The 17,266-nt window shown below is 30.2% G+C and overlaps 2 protein-coding genes across 2 annotated transcripts in view; both read right to left on the minus strand.

The window, feature by feature from the left end:
• Positions 1-8,828: 8,828 nt before the first annotated feature.
• Positions 8,829-9,359, minus strand: LOC119601938 (protein ALP1-like). The gene is made up of 2 exons (XM_037953206.1): positions 9,274-9,359; positions 8,829-9,232 (listed from the first exon to the last, which is right to left on the minus strand). Exons 1-2 carry the CDS (start codon positions 9,357-9,359, stop codon positions 8,839-8,841), a joined length of 480 nt encoding a protein of 159 aa, XP_037809134.1. The 3' UTR covers positions 8,829-8,838.
• A 276-nt stretch (positions 9,360-9,635) lies between these two features.
• The window catches only part of LOC119601935, a 71,622-nt gene continuing 63,991 nt past the window's right edge, over positions 9,636-17,266 (minus strand). Inside the window, exon 2 of the mRNA XM_037953202.1 lies at positions 9,636-9,834. Coding sequence (XP_037809130.1) covers positions 9,636-9,834 — 199 coding nt within the window. The remainder of the gene's footprint in view (positions 9,835-17,266) is intronic.

Consider the following 17,266-nt stretch of genomic DNA (forward strand, 5'->3'; position numbering starts at 1 on the left):
TTTGGTACAAGTTTTGCTCTCACATACAGAAATATTACTGAATATATTATTATATTATACATAATTATGAGCTCAAAAGCCCTTTTCGGGGGGTTCAGTTGTATGGGGGCTAGGTGAAATAATGGACCGATTTTAATCATATTCAACAGGCTTCGTCCTTGGGTCAAAACAAACGTGTATTCCAAATTTCATCAAATTATCTTGCAAATTTCGACCTGTACAACGTTTACATGGACACACGGACGGTCGGACGGTCGGACGGACGGACATCGTTAAATCGACTCAGAAAGTGATTCTGAGTCGATCGGTATACATTAAGGTGGGTATAGTACTAATATTTTAATGAATGAAAAAAAAAACAAAATGGCGATGAACTTTAGCGGCAACGTAGCTTAGCGATAACGGTTGGTCACAATATCGATATTAATATACGATTTTTTTTTTTGCTGTGGATCCTTATGAGTTGTTTGATTAAATATGGACTCAACTCTACAGAATTTGTTAGAGCCCTTATGTTCTTAAATAATTTATCTTGAATTTTATCTGAAATATATTTGTATTACAAATAAATAAATAAAGAAACATATCTGGGTAAACTAGAAAAAGAACAGCAAATATTTTTAAGGGTAGAAAATGTAATTTAAACAAAAATTAAGAGATACAAAATTGGCGGCGACCCGTCTTTTATAAGTTACGGGTTTATAAATATTTTTTATATGGAATTTATATGAGAGCTTACTGATATTTTCATTAATATAATATTATCTGTATAGCCGGCCTTCAGTCGTGCGCAAAGATTGCATTCTCTTGGGTATATTCAATATCGTCTTCGCTAAAAGTATCATTAGTTAACATTTTTTTTCTGTATAAACGACCTTCGGCAGGGCGTAAGGATTATATCCTATGGTGTATTTCCAACACCGGCTCCGCTAAAAACAGTTTTTCTGTACATCAAGATTCCTGGGGCTACCGTTTTGTATGAACTTTTCCAATATTTGGAATGCCATAACCAACCGCCGACAAAAAGATTGGGACACGAACTCAGATCACAATGTTCTATCAGCCCTAGCATTTTGAAATCTATACCTTAAACTCGTATAAACTAGATTTAAGCCTAAATAAATAAATGTATTATGAACATTAAGAAATCATCTGAAGCCGACTTTATATGGTTCGTAGGGCAAAATGTTGTCTGATTGGTAGGTTTCATGGTATATTAATTATAAACCCATGTCTAATTAGACAAATATTTATTATGCTAAACGCAGGGTAGGTAAAAATATCGCTCGCGATCGTTATTTTATTTATATCGCTCGTTTTAAAATTCAAAATCATGCTAAACGCAGGGTAGGTAAAAATATCGCTCGCGATCGCTATTTTATTTATATCGCTCGTTTTAAAATTGAAAACGCGAGCACAATTTTAATTGGAGTTTTATGTTTTTTTTTCAACTCGCATACGAGCGTGTGAAAAACGAGTTGAATTCGAGTTATATTCGAACTGAAAATTAGCAAAATGTGTGTGCAAGAAAAAGGCTCCCAGTGGTAAATGGAAGGAGTAAAGATGCTTTCTAAAAGGCCTTTTTTAGCAGACACAAGAGCTACGCCCCCAATTCCTTACTTAGGAATTTTTTACACGCAATGTCATTGCGAGCGATGCCTTACCCGCTCGCTTCTACTTACAGGGCTTCTACAGGGTTTTTAATTATAGCCCTATTGAAAGGCTTTCTGATAAAGAACTTCTAAAAGGTTTTTAAATATAGTCCTATTAAAAGGACTTCTAAAAGGTCTTTAATTATAGCCCTATTAAAAGGCTCTCTGATAAAGGCCTCCTAAATGGCATATTAAAGTAGGGATGGTAAAAGGCACTCTAAAGAAGGGATGATAAAAGTAAGCCTAAAGCAGGAATGATAAAATACATTCCAAAGTAGGGATGTTTGAAGGTGGCCTACTGAAGATCTATTGGAAGCCCTTCTGTTGATATATCTTCTAAAGATAGATTAAAATAAAAAAAATATTATATTCTTGTATGTCATTTATTAAATAATAAAAAAAAATTATTAAATATTTGAATTAAATAACTTTTAACATAACAAGGGTGCTATATTAGGCTGAGCCGAATCTTAAATACCCTCCACCAGCTACTTTTATATGAATACTTTTTTAATTGTTACAATTTTAATCTGTTACAATTCCAAAATTTATTGAACATTACATTTTCTTTTTTTTTATAGCGCCCTAAAATATGCTTTAACGATATTTAATAATGTGCATGTATGCATGTGTGTGAAAGATTTAAGCATATATAATTTTGTTATACACAAATTGATAATGCTACTAGTTAAATACGGTTAAAGTGCTTTTAGGGGCAGGACCTAGTATGGGAGATATGACCAATTATGGACCGATCGTAAAAAATTCTTTAAGCTAAATTTATGTACATAAAAGCTATATTTCAATCAAATTTTGTATCTATATCGTAATATAGTAATAAGTAATGTGTGTTCAAGTGATTTTCTGAAGGGAACCAACCGCACCCATGTTATGGGCCGATCGTGAAAAAATCTTGAAATATAATTTTTGTATACCAAACTAATATTTGTGCCAAATTTTGTATTAATAGCTTTATTTGGTAATGAGTAATGGGAGTTTAAGAGATTTTCGTAAAAGGACCTTGTATAGGAGCTACGACGAATTATGTATATAAAGACAAAATTTCAAAATTCTGTAACTATATCACTATTTAGTAATGAATATTGTGCATTTAAGTGATTTTCTGGAGGGAACCTAGTATGAGAGCTATGACCAAATATGGACCGAACGTAAAACAATTTTATAGTGTAATTTATGTATATAAGAGCAATATTTGTGCTAAATGTATGGATATCAATATTTTGTAATGAGTTATGTGCGTTTAAGTGATTTTCGGGAGGGAACCTTGCATGGGAGCTATGACCAAGGATGGACCGATCGGAAAAAAATTTCACAGTAATATTTCTGTGCATATGAGCAGTACTTGTGACAAATTTTATATGTATATCTTAATTTTGTAATGAGTTATGCGCGTTTAAGTGATTTTCGGGAAGGGACCTTGTATGGTAGCTATGACCAATTATGGACCGATCGGAAAAAACATTCACAGTAATATTTCTGTGCATATGAGCAATACTTGTGACAAATTTTATATGTATATCTTAATTTAGTAATGAGTTATGTGCGTTTAAGTGATTTTCGGGAGGGAACCTTGTATGGGAGCTATGTCCAAGTATGGACCCATCCAGAACATTTTTCTCTCAAAGAATTCTATTGACATAAGATTTTTTTTTGTGAAGATATCAGCATTCTGACGGAAGTTATTAACAAAAAACTCATTTTCCGGGTATATGTACTTTTGTATGGGAGGTATATGAAATTATGGACCGATTCTGAATTTTTTATAATTTGTGTGAGAAGATTTAATTTTGAGTTTTTTATTTTTTGTAAATTGTGTGGTTACCCAGCGGTAAATGAAACAAAGTACTTAGATAATATTCGATGACATCAGTATGACGTTCTAAGCGAGCAATCTAAGTACTTAGAGTGCAATGTATGCGTAATCCAACATATCATGCACTTTAATTATAACATAGATTACGATTAAAGCAGAGAGTTAGCTGCCTTTTTCATTTTGTTTTTTGTTTTTATTTCTTAAAAAAAACCTAAAGTACCGTTTTATTTTTCTTTTGTATACTACATAAAAAGAAGAATCTTTTTGTATCAGTTTAAAGTTGATCTTTTGTAAGTGAAGTTGTGTTTTGTTAAAAAAGTTATTTTATTGTAAAAATTTAAAATAATTGTGGTGATCTAAACGGCAGAAATGGATTTAAAAATTGGGGTAAATTTATTTCATACATTCTAGTTTTAATACTGATAATTTCCTCCTGATTGTTTACAGGATCTGTAAAGGAAGATGGCCGAAAGTTTCAAAAGAAAATTAAGATTAATTTCATTTATCTTCGTTAAAATTGTTTAATTATATTTTTATTGAATTAACTATAATACATGTTTATTATTTGATAATCATTTTTAAATAAACTTACATAATTTTAAAATAAATATAAAAAAATATATATTTTTTCTTTAACAAAAAGGGAAGACAAATGCAAATAGGATTGTAATCTACATACATTACATTCTTATTTGCAAGCGTTTATAGGCGTCCATTAACTTCGCTTAGAACTCCACACATTATGTAAGTGAAATTTTAATTTGTCCTAATGATATTGTGGCTTACATTCTAAGCGAGAGCACATCGATGTGGCAGCCTAGGACACTTTTATGTTAAATCTAAGTAGAAGAATAAGTGAAAGCATCACCACTGACTGCCACGAAATATCACTTAGATAAGCGAGTACATAATGTATATTTTTACCGCTGGGTTGTTTTGTTTCCTCTCTTTGAGTGTAAGTTGTTAGTATTAGTGTTAATAGAGAAACATCTTATTGAGTTTTTTTTATACCCTACACCACCATCATCAAAGTGGTATAGGAAAAAAAAGAGGGAAATAATTCGGTAACTTCTAAACGGTTAATCCGATGTTAATGAAATTTGGTATGCACAAAGAGGAGGTGTTGTCGAGTTTAGGTTTTGAATTTGGACCTTATAGGCCAACCAGGGGCCCGGCGGGGGGTCCTCAAATTAGGACACCTCGGCTATGTTAAATTTTTAAAACGATCCTATTTCTTCATTTGAGTTCCGATTTAAAAAAAATTCCTTTTTTTAATTTTTTAAATTAAAATGCCTATAACTTTGGACTCAGTCATGATTTTTACATAATTCTTTCACTGCTTGATATATAAACTTGTTGTTCAGCGAATTAAAAAAAGAATTGCGAAAATCGGGAATATTTGGACCCGTTATTATCAAAAAACTAAAGTAAGGACGGTAAAAATTTTTAAATTTTAATTTTCAAATGCTAATATCTCCTAAACTATAAGAGATAATTAACTGCTACGACATTTTTTATAGTGCTCGATGAGGAGATTCTATATACGAAATTTTTTTTAAATCGGAACTCAAATGAAGAAATAGGATCGTTTTAAAAATTTAACATAGCCGAGGTGTCCTAATTTGAGGACCCCCCGCCGGGCCCCTGGTTAGCCTATAAGGTCCAAAACCTAAACTCGACAACACCTCCTCTTTGTGCATACCAAATTTCATTAAAATCGGATTAACCGTTTAGAAGTTACCGAATTATTTCCCTTTTTTTTCCCTATACCACTGTGCATCAGTGGTGATAGAGGGTATATATAAGTTTGTCATTCCGTGTGTAACACCAAGAAATATTCATCTGAGACCCAACAAAGTGTATATATTCTGGGTCCTTATGAAATTCTGAGTCGATTTAGCTATGTCCGTCTGTCCGTCCGTCCGTCCGAAGCAATGGAAATTAACGAAGTTCAGCAAAAATATTCATTATATACAGTTTGGTATTGAAAATGAGCAAAATCGGTTCACATAAAAATAAAAAGAAAAATGGGGTTTGTAATGTTCAATAAATCTTGGAATTGTAACAGATTTAAGCTGTTTAAATCTTGGGGTTTTTCTATTTAAGACATGAGAAAACTTATTTCTACAAATATTTGATCAATTAAAAAATATTAATATAAAAGTAGCTGGTGGAGGGTATTTAAGATTCGGCTCAGTCGAATATAGCAATCTAACTTGTTTTAAATTAAATATATTTGGATGAAATGGGAAGGCTATAGTTGTTTTTGTTTTCAATGAAGAAGAAAATGAAATGGAATGGCAATAGTTATTTTTGTTTTCAGTGAAGAAGAAAATTAAATGGGAAGGCAATAGTTGTTTTTGTTTTCAATGAAGAAGAAAATGAAATGGGAAAGCAATAGTTGTTTTTGTTTTCAATGAAGAAGAAAATGAAATGGGAAAGCAATAGTTGTTTTTGTTTTCAATGAAGAAGAAAATATTTTTATGAAATTTGAGGATGTAAATAATTTTTTATAAAATTGTGAACTTGCAGAAGGGAAGAAATTATTTTTTAATGAAAATTGAGAATGTATAATAATACATACATATGTATGTAATTATGTTAAAAACCCATACAAAAATACGTTTTAGCATGGAGACAATTTTTTTATTTTTAGCACTTTTAATTGTGACGAAATTAGAAACTGATGACTTGCATAAATAGCGTATTGGTAGTTTTTGTTTATATGAGTAATGTAGAATAATTATTGGTGTGTTAATAAAAAAACGGAACATTAATTCCCGTTGAATTTAACCTTGAATTTAAATAAGTAAACAGTTCCATGGAGTTGGGTTGTTGACCCAAATTAATTGCATATTCAAAATATTTGTAATTACCCTAAAACTCTTTTAAACAAAATTAATCAAGAAAAAATTGATTTATACAAAAACTAAAAAATGTGGAGTAAGCTAAATTTATTAACTTTTACAGACATACATATAAGTATGACAATTTGACAATTTCAATCATGTTATATTGAAATGAAGTGAACGTTTAAGTGTGAATCGATTCAGTTTACTTTAGCTATGTTTGTATGTATGTCTATCTAAAAGAAGTAAGTTTATTATGAATCCATACTCCAATGTGCACATTTCAATATTCGCTTCATGTGAAATTGTAATAATTATTTTAAATAGTGACTGTTTGAAAATACCTTACAATTTAAAGAAAACAGATATTGAACTATATGCACCCATATGATTTAATATAACTTGAAAAATATTTGAAAGATTCAAATTAAATTAATGCTCAATATAGTTAAAATTTAAACATTTAAATATATAATATTTAAAATAAACAATTACAAATATAAACAAAATAATTAAAAAAGTGTTTTATTAAAAACTTTTGTCATCGCCAATAATCAAAAATGCATAAAATAAGTCATGCACCCACTCCAAGCAGTGCTGCTGCAGAACAATCAACATTTAATGGTTTTATTAAAAGGGAGAAGAGTGCATTCAAAAACAGAATTATCACATTGTCATACAATACCAATAACGAAGAATGCCTCATACCAGAAATATTGTTAAAAGAAGCTGGGAGAGAATTTATGGAGGAAGTCTATAAATTTTTAAAACTTAACATTGGTTTGAAGTTTAATGTAGAACTCCATGCGCTTTATGCTAAGCCCAACTTAGATGATTTAGAAAACACGCCATTAGATGTAAAAGTCTTCAATTCATTATAATTTTTTTGTGATCTTATAAAGCTACAAATGAAATTTCATTAAAATTGAACAATATTTATAAAAGGTACCAACACAGTTCCAAAAATACTACCCATACCCTTTTTCTCCATTGAATTACCCAAATTTATGTATTTTGTTTAATAAATTGTGTATCATTTCAGAAATTAATGTTGAAAATATGAGTCCTGTAGAACATTTATTAAAAAAATCATGTATCTCCCCTTTCTTCCTCCCTTTTCCTCTTTAATGATGTTTTTCAAAAACTCATTACTTACTATCAAAAGTACTTATTTTGCCGGTTTTCACCCATTTTCCCCCTTTTTGTCTATAATGTCCGCCAAGTATAGATCTAACTTTGTTACAAATTTTTATAAAATCGGTCCAGCCGTTTAGGCGTGATTGACGAATAAACAAACAAATTAACAAACAAACGAACAGACTTACAAAGAGATTTATATTATATATTAGGAATTAGGTTTTAAGGATTAGGATTTCATACAGCGATATTTAAAATTAAAGTCAGATAGGACATTTATTAAAAGAAAGTAAAAAATTCCCTTTTTTACCCACTGGATAGATGCTTTGCAAAAACATAATTTTTTAAATCATTGTGTATTTAAGAAATTTCATAAAAGTGCCAAAATAACAAATAATTATACTTTTTAATTAGTTAAATTTAAATAACCCAAAAATATGATATTTGTTAGTCCCTTGCTCCATTAAAATATTAATATTTAAAATTTGATGTCTTTTGGAAATTTTATACAGCAAACATCGATCTAGCCGTTTAGACGTGATTGACGAACAAATAAACAAACGAACAGACTTACCAAGAGATTTATAATATATATTAGGATTTGATAGACATCATTTTATACAGCAAACATAGAATTCCTTTCTTTACCCGTTTTTGCCCCCATTGGGTGGACTTCCAAAATATGCACATTTCCGATACTATAAAAAGCGCAGTTGATATAGAACAGATAAAAATTAGTCTCAAAGCACAAAAGTACTAATTTTGCCCGTTTTTTCCCCTTTTGTCAAATTTTTGATACTTTAAAACGCTTAATGGAATATATTTTGGCTTAAGCAAAGACAATAATTGGTATTTATGCTTAAAGGTACTAATTTTGACCGCTTTTCACCCATTTACCCCCCTTTTTGCGCCCTCCTAGTGCAAGTTTTGAAAAACGATATAGCCTATAACACCCTCCAATGATAGATCTACCTATGTTCCAAATTTCAAGAAAATCGCTCTAGCCGTTTAGGCGTGATAGACGAACAAACAAACGAACAGACTTACAAAGAGATATATAATATATATTATTATATACCTAATATTAATAATAGTACAAAGAAATGGAACCTCATGTAGTAGTTTTCAGATTTTATGGACCTGAATTTTATTAGTTTGGTAGCATTACGCAATCCAAGAATGTGATTTTTTTATTTTAATTTTTTCTGTTATTTTTATATAAACCTTGTTATCCTATAAACTGAAGACTGAATTAATTTGTTATTTTACTTTTTATTTCTTTTCCTATAATATTTAAAAAAAATAGATATTAAATGAATTGTTATAAACAAATAAGAAAAGCTTTTTAAATTATAAGTATGTTAGTTTATTCATTTAAAGATCGCATAATTCTATTTCTTATGTCTTTTGCTAAAATATCTTCATTTTCACCCATGTTCACTATTGCCTCTTCCATAAGTACTTCCGTTGGTTCCTCCTCCCAATCAGCTTTGTAATGCTTTCCAATGTTATACAATGCACAACACGCATTTACAATTGAAACTGCTTTATCGGAATTATAGTGCAGACCACGTTCGGCAGAAAGGCATCTAAGTAATGACTTTAGAACACCGTTCGTTCGCTCAATAATATTCCGGGCCTTTGCATGGATAGTATTATATTTCCCTTCTGGCGAATGCGGTTCTGCTGAACGGTAGGGTGTCAAAAGTTGCTGTTCCAAAGGAAAACCACCATCACCTAAAGAATTAAATAAATTTGAATATAACCTAGTAGTCATGTGTTCTGTCCAAAATCTGCGACAATCATTTGCTTCAAAGCGCTATTGTTCCATATATAGGCATCGTGAGTAGAACCGGGGTGCCTGGCGTCTACATACCGTATACGCATTTTATAATCACACATCTATAAAGAAGTTATCACAATTAAAACAAGTACATAAATGGTAAACATGTATTAAATAACTTACCAGTAAGACAACCTTTTCTGTTTAAGTATAAATGTCGAACATCTTCCTTAGAACCCATGATGTGTACGTGTGTACCATCTATACAGCCTACAACTCCGGAAAACTTTGTTTTTGAATAGAAATAGTTTTGGTTTTTTCCTCTTCCGTCATTTTAGAAACTATCCAAATTTTTTCTTCTAATAATTGTACAACTTCCTTCAATACCACAGACAACCTAGGCTTAGCCATTCCCAAATTAAAATCGTTGCAGTGTGATTTTTGGAAACTTCCTTCCTTCTTTTAACTTTTAACAGCGGAGGTATTGCTGTTGTCCGATGAATTTTTATATCGTCCTTATAGAGAGTATCCACTAAATAGATCACAGCATCCTTGGAAAGACGAAAATATGCCTTAAAACTAGAAAATTTGTTTATTAAAGTAATTATACTTAAAAACAGATGCATTTATATGCATGCATATGTACAGTGAATCAACTAAGTTTTTTGCCTACCTATTTTTAAGAGAATTTTGTTTTTTGTTCAAAAATAAAATTCGAAAAAACAGGTAAAAAGTGAATTTATGTTTTCCAATTAAAAATAGAGATTGTGTAAAATGGGAAAACCAAGAAAAAAATATTAAAATACAAATTTTGGTGCATTTGTTGTTGCATTTTATTATTTTTCATCAGAATTTGCAAGTCAATAAAGTATTTTGCATTTTTTATACCCTTCACCTTCGTGAGAAGGGTATATTTAAGTTTGTCATTCCGTTTGTAATTTCTATAATATAATTTTCCGACCCCATAAAGTATATATATTCTGGATCCTTATAGATAGCGGAGTTGATTAAGCTATGTCCGTCTGTCTGTCCGTCTGTGTGTTTGTTGAAATCAGTTTTTAGAGGCCCCAGATATCGGCTTGATCCGAATCTTCAATAATTCTGTTAGACATGCTTTTGAGAAGATCGCTATTTAAGATCAGCAAAATCGGTCCATAAATACCGGAGATATGAGCAAAAATCCGAGACTACCTCTGAAAATTTCATAAAAAAGACAATTTTTTTTATGCTTTGATATAAGCAACAACAACACTGCATATTCATTGAGTATTTCATTTCATATGTTTGGATGGCTGTGTGTTTCATTGCCTTGTGTATATTGTTTTTGTTTCTTGGTGCATTCAGTTTCGTATGTTTGGATGTCTGTTGGTTTCATTGCGTTGTTTATTTTGTTTTTGCTTTTTTTATACCCACCATCAAAAAAGATGGGGGGTATATTGTTTTTGTCATTCCGTTTGTAACACATTGAAATATTCATCTAAGACCCATAATAGTATATATATTCTGGGTCCTTATTAGATTCTAAGACGATCTAGCCATGTCCGTCCGTCTGTCTGTTGAAAACACGATAGAGTCCAAACGGAAGTAGCTAGCGAGCTGAAATTTTGCATAGATACTTTTAGCTGATGCAGTTTGTTTGGTATTGAAAATGGGCGATATCGGTCCACGATTTCGCCTAGCCCCCATATAAGAAAATTACTTTATTGCTCATAACTGGTTAAAAGAAGCATCAATATCGGTAAAATTCGGCACCAACACGTTTTATATGAACATAAATCTCTTTGTAAAATTTTAGAAGAATAGGCCCATAATTGACCCTACCCCCCCCCCCCCCCCCCCATATAAAGTCCCCTTCACAAAATGACTTTAACGCTTGTAACTGTCTAAAATTAACATCTATAGCGGTGAAATTCGACAGGAACATATTTTATATGAACGTAAATCTCTTCGTAAAATTTTATAAGGATCGGTCCATAATTGACCCTACCCTCCATATAAGGTCCCCTTCAGAAAATGACTTTAGTGCTCATATCTGACCTTAAGAAGCATATATAGGTCCCTTTCAGAAAATGAGTTTATTTATAAGGAAGCATTCCTTTTCGGCAATATTTTGATGGTGGGTATACAAAAATCGGCACAGCCGAATATAACACTCTTCCTTGTTTTTTGAGTATTTCGTTTCGTATGTTTCATTGCCTTGTGTATATTGTTTTTGTTTTTTAGTGTATTCAGTTTCGTATGTTTGGATGTCTGTTGGTTTCATTGCGTTGTGTATTTTGTTTTTGTTTCTTTGTGTATTTCGTTTCGTATGTTTGGATGTCTGTTGGTTTTACTGCCATGTGTATTTTGTTTTTTTTTTGTGTGTTTATTTCGTTTAGCGTTGTTTTTGTTCGTTTTGTTATTGCTATAAACGGGAAAATGAAATAAATTAAAATTTTATAGAATTGATATTTTTTAAATACACAAATTATTTTTTAATTAGTTTTTGCAATTTATTGTTTTATTGTTAAAAAGACACGTGTTAAGTATTTTTCAATTGCAATTTGCAAAAATCATATCCTCATTGTGTGAAACTGTGATGTTATTTGCCGTAAAAATGTTTAAAGGAAAATAATGAGGCAATTTCAATATAAAAAATTAGTTTAGATTTTTAGAACAAGTGTAAATCAATGAAATATAATTATGAGATGTTTAATCAATAACATTAAAAACAAGTAAGAAATTATAGTCGGGCGTGGCCGACCATATGATACCCTACACCAGTTATGAATATTAAATGTGATTTATTTTTCATAATAAAGCATTTATCTTCAATATTCCCTTGTTCCGATACATTTAAGCAATTTATGGATGAAAGACTAATTTTCTGAAAGAGGCTTTATATGGGGGCTAGGGGCAAATATGGACCAAGCCCGATAAAATTTTGTGAATATATTTATATTTACATAATATTTTATTGTGCTGAATTTCATCGCGATATTTGTGTTTATAAGCTAATTTGGGACATTCAAGTAATTTTCTGAAGGGGACTTTGAATGGGAGCTAGGGTCAAATGTGGCCCGATCTTTATGAAATTTGGCAGGGTCATCAAGACTTCTATAAAACTTAGTTGTGCCGTATTTTATCGATATATCTGTATATATAACATAATTATGAGCTCAGAAGCCCTTTTCGGGGGGTTCTGTTGTATGGAGGCTAGGTGAAATAATGGACCGATTTTAACCATTTTCAATAGGCTTCGTCCTTAGGTCAAATAAAACGTGCGTGCCAAATTTCATCCAATTATCTTGAAAATTGCGACCTGTACCTTGCGCACAAGGTTTACATGGACAGCCAGCCAGCCAGCCAGCCAGACGGACGGACGGACGGACATAGCTTAATCGACTCAGAAAACGATTCTAAGCCGATTGGTATACTTTTAGGACGAATATTTTTGTATGTTACAAACATCAGCACAAATCCAATATACCCTCCCCACTAAAGTGGTGTAGGGTATAAATATATAATAGAGTAATTGATGAAATGATACAAAGAATTATTAGAAAAAACGCACTAAGTGGTCTTTCAAAATCTTTAACTGCCAAAGGGATGCGACTTGTATCCAAGGAAAACCATTGGACTCCTGATTTATCTTCTCCAAAATCCATATACGAACTGGGAGGAACACTATGTTTAAATATAGACCTCTAAACAGACCTTAGCTTGCTTGGAACCAATGTAAAGTGAACTGTCGTGTGGTACAGGAAAAATACCTAATTTAGATATTTTAAAATAGGGGTGGTTATCATCACCTAAGGTCAACAAAGGCAATATTTTTCAGCTAATACAAACACTTATATGTATTTAGAACCCAAATCAAGAATAACTATCCAGATCCAAATACGCCTACTGTATCTTATTCATAAAATAAAGCATTTAAAATATGATGTTGATCATCAAGATTTTAGCATGTAATAGTTCCATAGTGGTATGTGGTGATGTCCCCATACTTAGAGTGGCTAGGATGGTACTTAGTGTTAGATTTATTGAATAAGAATCAATATTCTACAATTCTAAATAAAATTCCGTAATGTAGTTTTTGTTTATCAATACGAAATGACCAAAAACCCAGATTATTTTTATACCTTCCACCACCATCGGTGGTGATAGAGGGTATATATAAGTTTGTCATTCCGTGTGTAACACCAAGAAATATTCATCTGAGACCCAACAAAGTATATATATTTTGGGTCGTTATGAAATTCTGAGTCGATTTAGCTATGTCCGTCAGTCCGTCCGTATGTCTGTCTGTCTGTGTAAAACACGCTCACGTTAAAACGAAGCAATGGAAATTAACGAAATTCAGCAGAAATATTTATTACTAGCTGAGCGTACCCGGCGTTGCCCGGGTTTCTTCTAAAATGAAGAAAATATTATTCTATCTGTTATGTATATACTTTTTTTAATAGATGTCAAAATTTAGCTTATAACGATAAAATAGTTTATAATTTTCTGCATTTTGTTTAATACTTAAAGTCAGTTTCTGGACAAAAATGTCCCTTAAAAATTTACAAATTGAAAATGAGCTTTAATTATGAAATTTTGACTTATTTTGTAGAAACATTTAGAAAAGTTTTTTTGAGAAATTATACTGAAATCAGCATTCTCAATCACTGGTAGGGAATTAAGGACACTTTCAAATTAGTTGTTTTATTTTTCCCATGTGCAGTTGATTTAAAGAACTGTTCAGTTTAAATTCGGTCACACTGTACTTTGAATTGTAGTGCCCCTGGTGTATAAAGACAAAAGGTTTCCGGGTATTTTATTAACTACAAAAATACGTACCATTAACCGTACAAAATTTCAATCGATTTTCTTTCTATTTGAAAAAGTACAGGCAATTGAAGAAACTCTGAAACGATTATGAAACATTCTGCACAAAATTATGAAAAATTAGGAGGATTTCAAATTCCTTTAAAAATAACAAAATTAAGTTTTTTTCTGTTCTAAAAAATATGAAGTATCCTTGAATCTTTACAGAGAAAACAAAACAAATTTTAATTTGACAAACAATTTTGAGTAGTTCATTAAATACCGTTTTTGTCTCATCATTGTTTCTCAAAAATACATCCATTTATACAAAAGTTTGTTTAAACATATTGGCCCACAATCATAGTCAAACTCTAAAGTCGGTTCTTTTCAAAAACAACTTTAATATTTAAACCTGTTACTAACTGTTTCTTAACTATAGTGCAAATTAATAATAGTTTTAAGTTGAGCCAGCTTTAAATGGGTGCTTAGTAAAGTGTTTGAAATTTTGCATACAATCTCTGCACAGCTGTACCGCAATTCTGTAATTTTTTAATTTTAACTACCGATATCATAAAGTAACGATAAATATCGGTTGCATTAACGAATTTTCAATTCTGTAACTTTTTAACGACCTTAGAATATTTTAACGACAAAGATCGGAAAAATATGAGAATGTCAAAAGTTTTGTATTGAAATATTTTTAAAATATAAAATTATTAACGTGAACTTTTTATTTGTCGTTACATTGCCGATACTTTTCGTTATGTTTAACGAAAAAAATCGGTAAAATATAATTCAGAATACCACATAACGATAATTATTGTTAACTTACGAATTTTTACTATTTAACGACAAAATTTTGTAGTTAAAAAGTTACTGAATTGCGGTACTGATGCAATAAAAGAACCAGAAAATAAACAAAATATAAATTGTTATTTTAACATTTTAAAGAAAAATAAACTTATAAAAAATGGCGTTGCTGTTTTATCAAGCCTATATTGAAAAAAAAACTCATCAGCGTCCAGCTCAAATGGGCAAACCGTTCCTTATACATACAATTTAGGCTTTCTTTCTTCACACAAATATTCGATAAAACCAAAATAATTTTCATTGTACTCAATTCTACACATCTCTTCAATTATTTTTCAACACTTTTTCCATAATTTATAAAAAAATAACATAATTCATACATCGTTTGTTTTTGGTTTGTTTTGATTTTGTAACTTTTGATAAATGACAAACAGCCAGTGTGACCATTTTGGCGTTTTTGCAGCTAGATTTAGCATTTTTTATTTTGATTTAGCTGTAAAATTTTAATTTAGCATTTGGCATTTTATTTAGCATTTTTATAAAATATTTTTAGCATTTTTAGCTTTTTTTGCAATTTTAGTATATAAACAAAAAAAGACAAATTTTTGCAAAAAAGATTTATATTGGAAATAGGTTTAACCGGAAAAAATCAGAATTAAATGTCTACCCAAACACAAGCAACAAGAAATATGAGAAATGTAATAATTTACACTGTAAATTAAAATAATACAAAAAGATTCATAAAGATAAATAACTTAAAATTATGCCAATACAAGTGAATACTTTAAAATGTTGTATTCTAAAATATTTTTCTGGAACCCAATGCTTTTTTAAATTCGAGGTGATAGAAATAATTCAAGAGATTTCATATATTTTTACAAATACGTTCAGTACGCTATTTTACAAACTAATACTTTTGTTTACTCACGGAATGAAACATATAATTTTGGAAAAGGCTATGTAAGACGGTTAATTAACAAATTTTATTTTTTCCTATACGAAATAAAGAGGTTTTAATTTTTATCATCCTTCAGGTGTTCTTGTTAGTTTATTGAAAATAAGTATTGAAAAAAATCATTAATATATAATTAAGACTTTATCATCCTACTTTCTGTTCTTTTTATTTTTACCAAATTTTTAGTAATTTTGTTGTCACGTTTTTTTTTAATTAAAAAAAAATACATAAATTTCGAAAATATTATTGACAATTTATTCCAGAATTACAAACTTACGGATTTGAATATAAATATCTCTCAATTCATTTAATACATTCTCATATATATTTTTCCGAAAAAATCTTGGAAGTATGAGTTATAAACCTAACATCTATTCACCAAGATTTAAAATTATTTCAACGGAATTTTCAATATTTTTGTGACATGAAAACCATTTTTAAAGTGTTTTGAGGAAGACAAATAAAATTCTTTATATAAAAAAAAGTAAAACTAGAAATATTATACTTTTCCTTCCGAAAACACATATAGGTTTTATACCATGAGCAACTAGTGTAATTAATAGAGTTTTAATGTAATTTTTGTATTCAGAAATATTTTAAATTTAGAGTCATTACATATTGCTAAATTTACAAAAATTTTGAAAAAAATTTTAGCATTTCTGTTTATCTTAATACCACGGAACTTAATTTTTTACCCTACTCCACTATACTACGTTTGAGTATACTAATCGGTTAAGAATCATTTTCTGAATCGATTAAGCCATGTAAGTCTGACCGTCTGGTAGAGGTTGAAATCATCAAAACAATAATCACGTATGCTTTTTTAACCAATGACAAAACCTTTTAAAAATGGTTAAAGTCCGTCCTTTATTTTACCTAGCGCCCATACATATACAAAAGTATAAAGCCTTTCTCAGAGAATTAGTTTAAATATATCGGAACCAAGGTTCAATTCAACATAAATGCTTTATTACGAAAAATAAATCAAATTTTATACTCATATGGTCAGCCACGGCAGAATATACTTTCTTACTTGTTATAAATTACAATGAATTTCAGTTACAAATTAATATAAATTGTTCATAAAAACACTTAAAAAATTATAGCATTTTTTTTTGGCATTTTAAAATCAATTTAGCATTTTTTCTAGCATTATTTTGGATGGGATTTAGCCGCAACATTTTTTGAGACCTGGTCACACTGCAAACAGCTGATAGAGTTAAGTGATGTTAACTTTATTAAAAACAACTTCAGCTTGTTTTAAGTATAAAACTGACTTTAGCCGAAAAAGTAAGCTTTTTCTCGTCTATAGTAGCTGAAAAGTTGTGACGGCTGCTCACCAATATTTTTCCTCTTCTCATTTTGATTTCCATTAAGTTGATTAATTTGTTTATACAATTTCTTTTCCACAATTTCCACTTTTAACTTTTAATCTATATATATAAAATTCTAACG

The sequence above is a fragment of the Lucilia sericata genome, unplaced genomic scaffold (genome assembly GCF_015586225.1).
Source record: "Lucilia sericata isolate MDLA Ls3-8-SP2 unplaced genomic scaffold, ASM1558622v1 Contig000200F_arrow, whole genome shotgun sequence".
Classification (NCBI taxonomy): Eukaryota; Metazoa; Arthropoda; class Insecta; order Diptera; family Calliphoridae; genus Lucilia; species Lucilia sericata.

Bases quoted from the DNA above. Each gene is read 5' to 3' on its own strand.
- LOC119601938 (XM_037953206.1), bottom strand. From the start codon at position 9,359: ATGCGTATACGGTATGTAGACGCCAGGCACCCCGGTTCTACTCACGAT. The intron at 9,233-9,273 runs TGTCGCAGATTT...TACTAGGTTATA, and splicing joins AGCGCTTTGAAGCAAATGAT to TTCAAATTTATTTAATTCTT.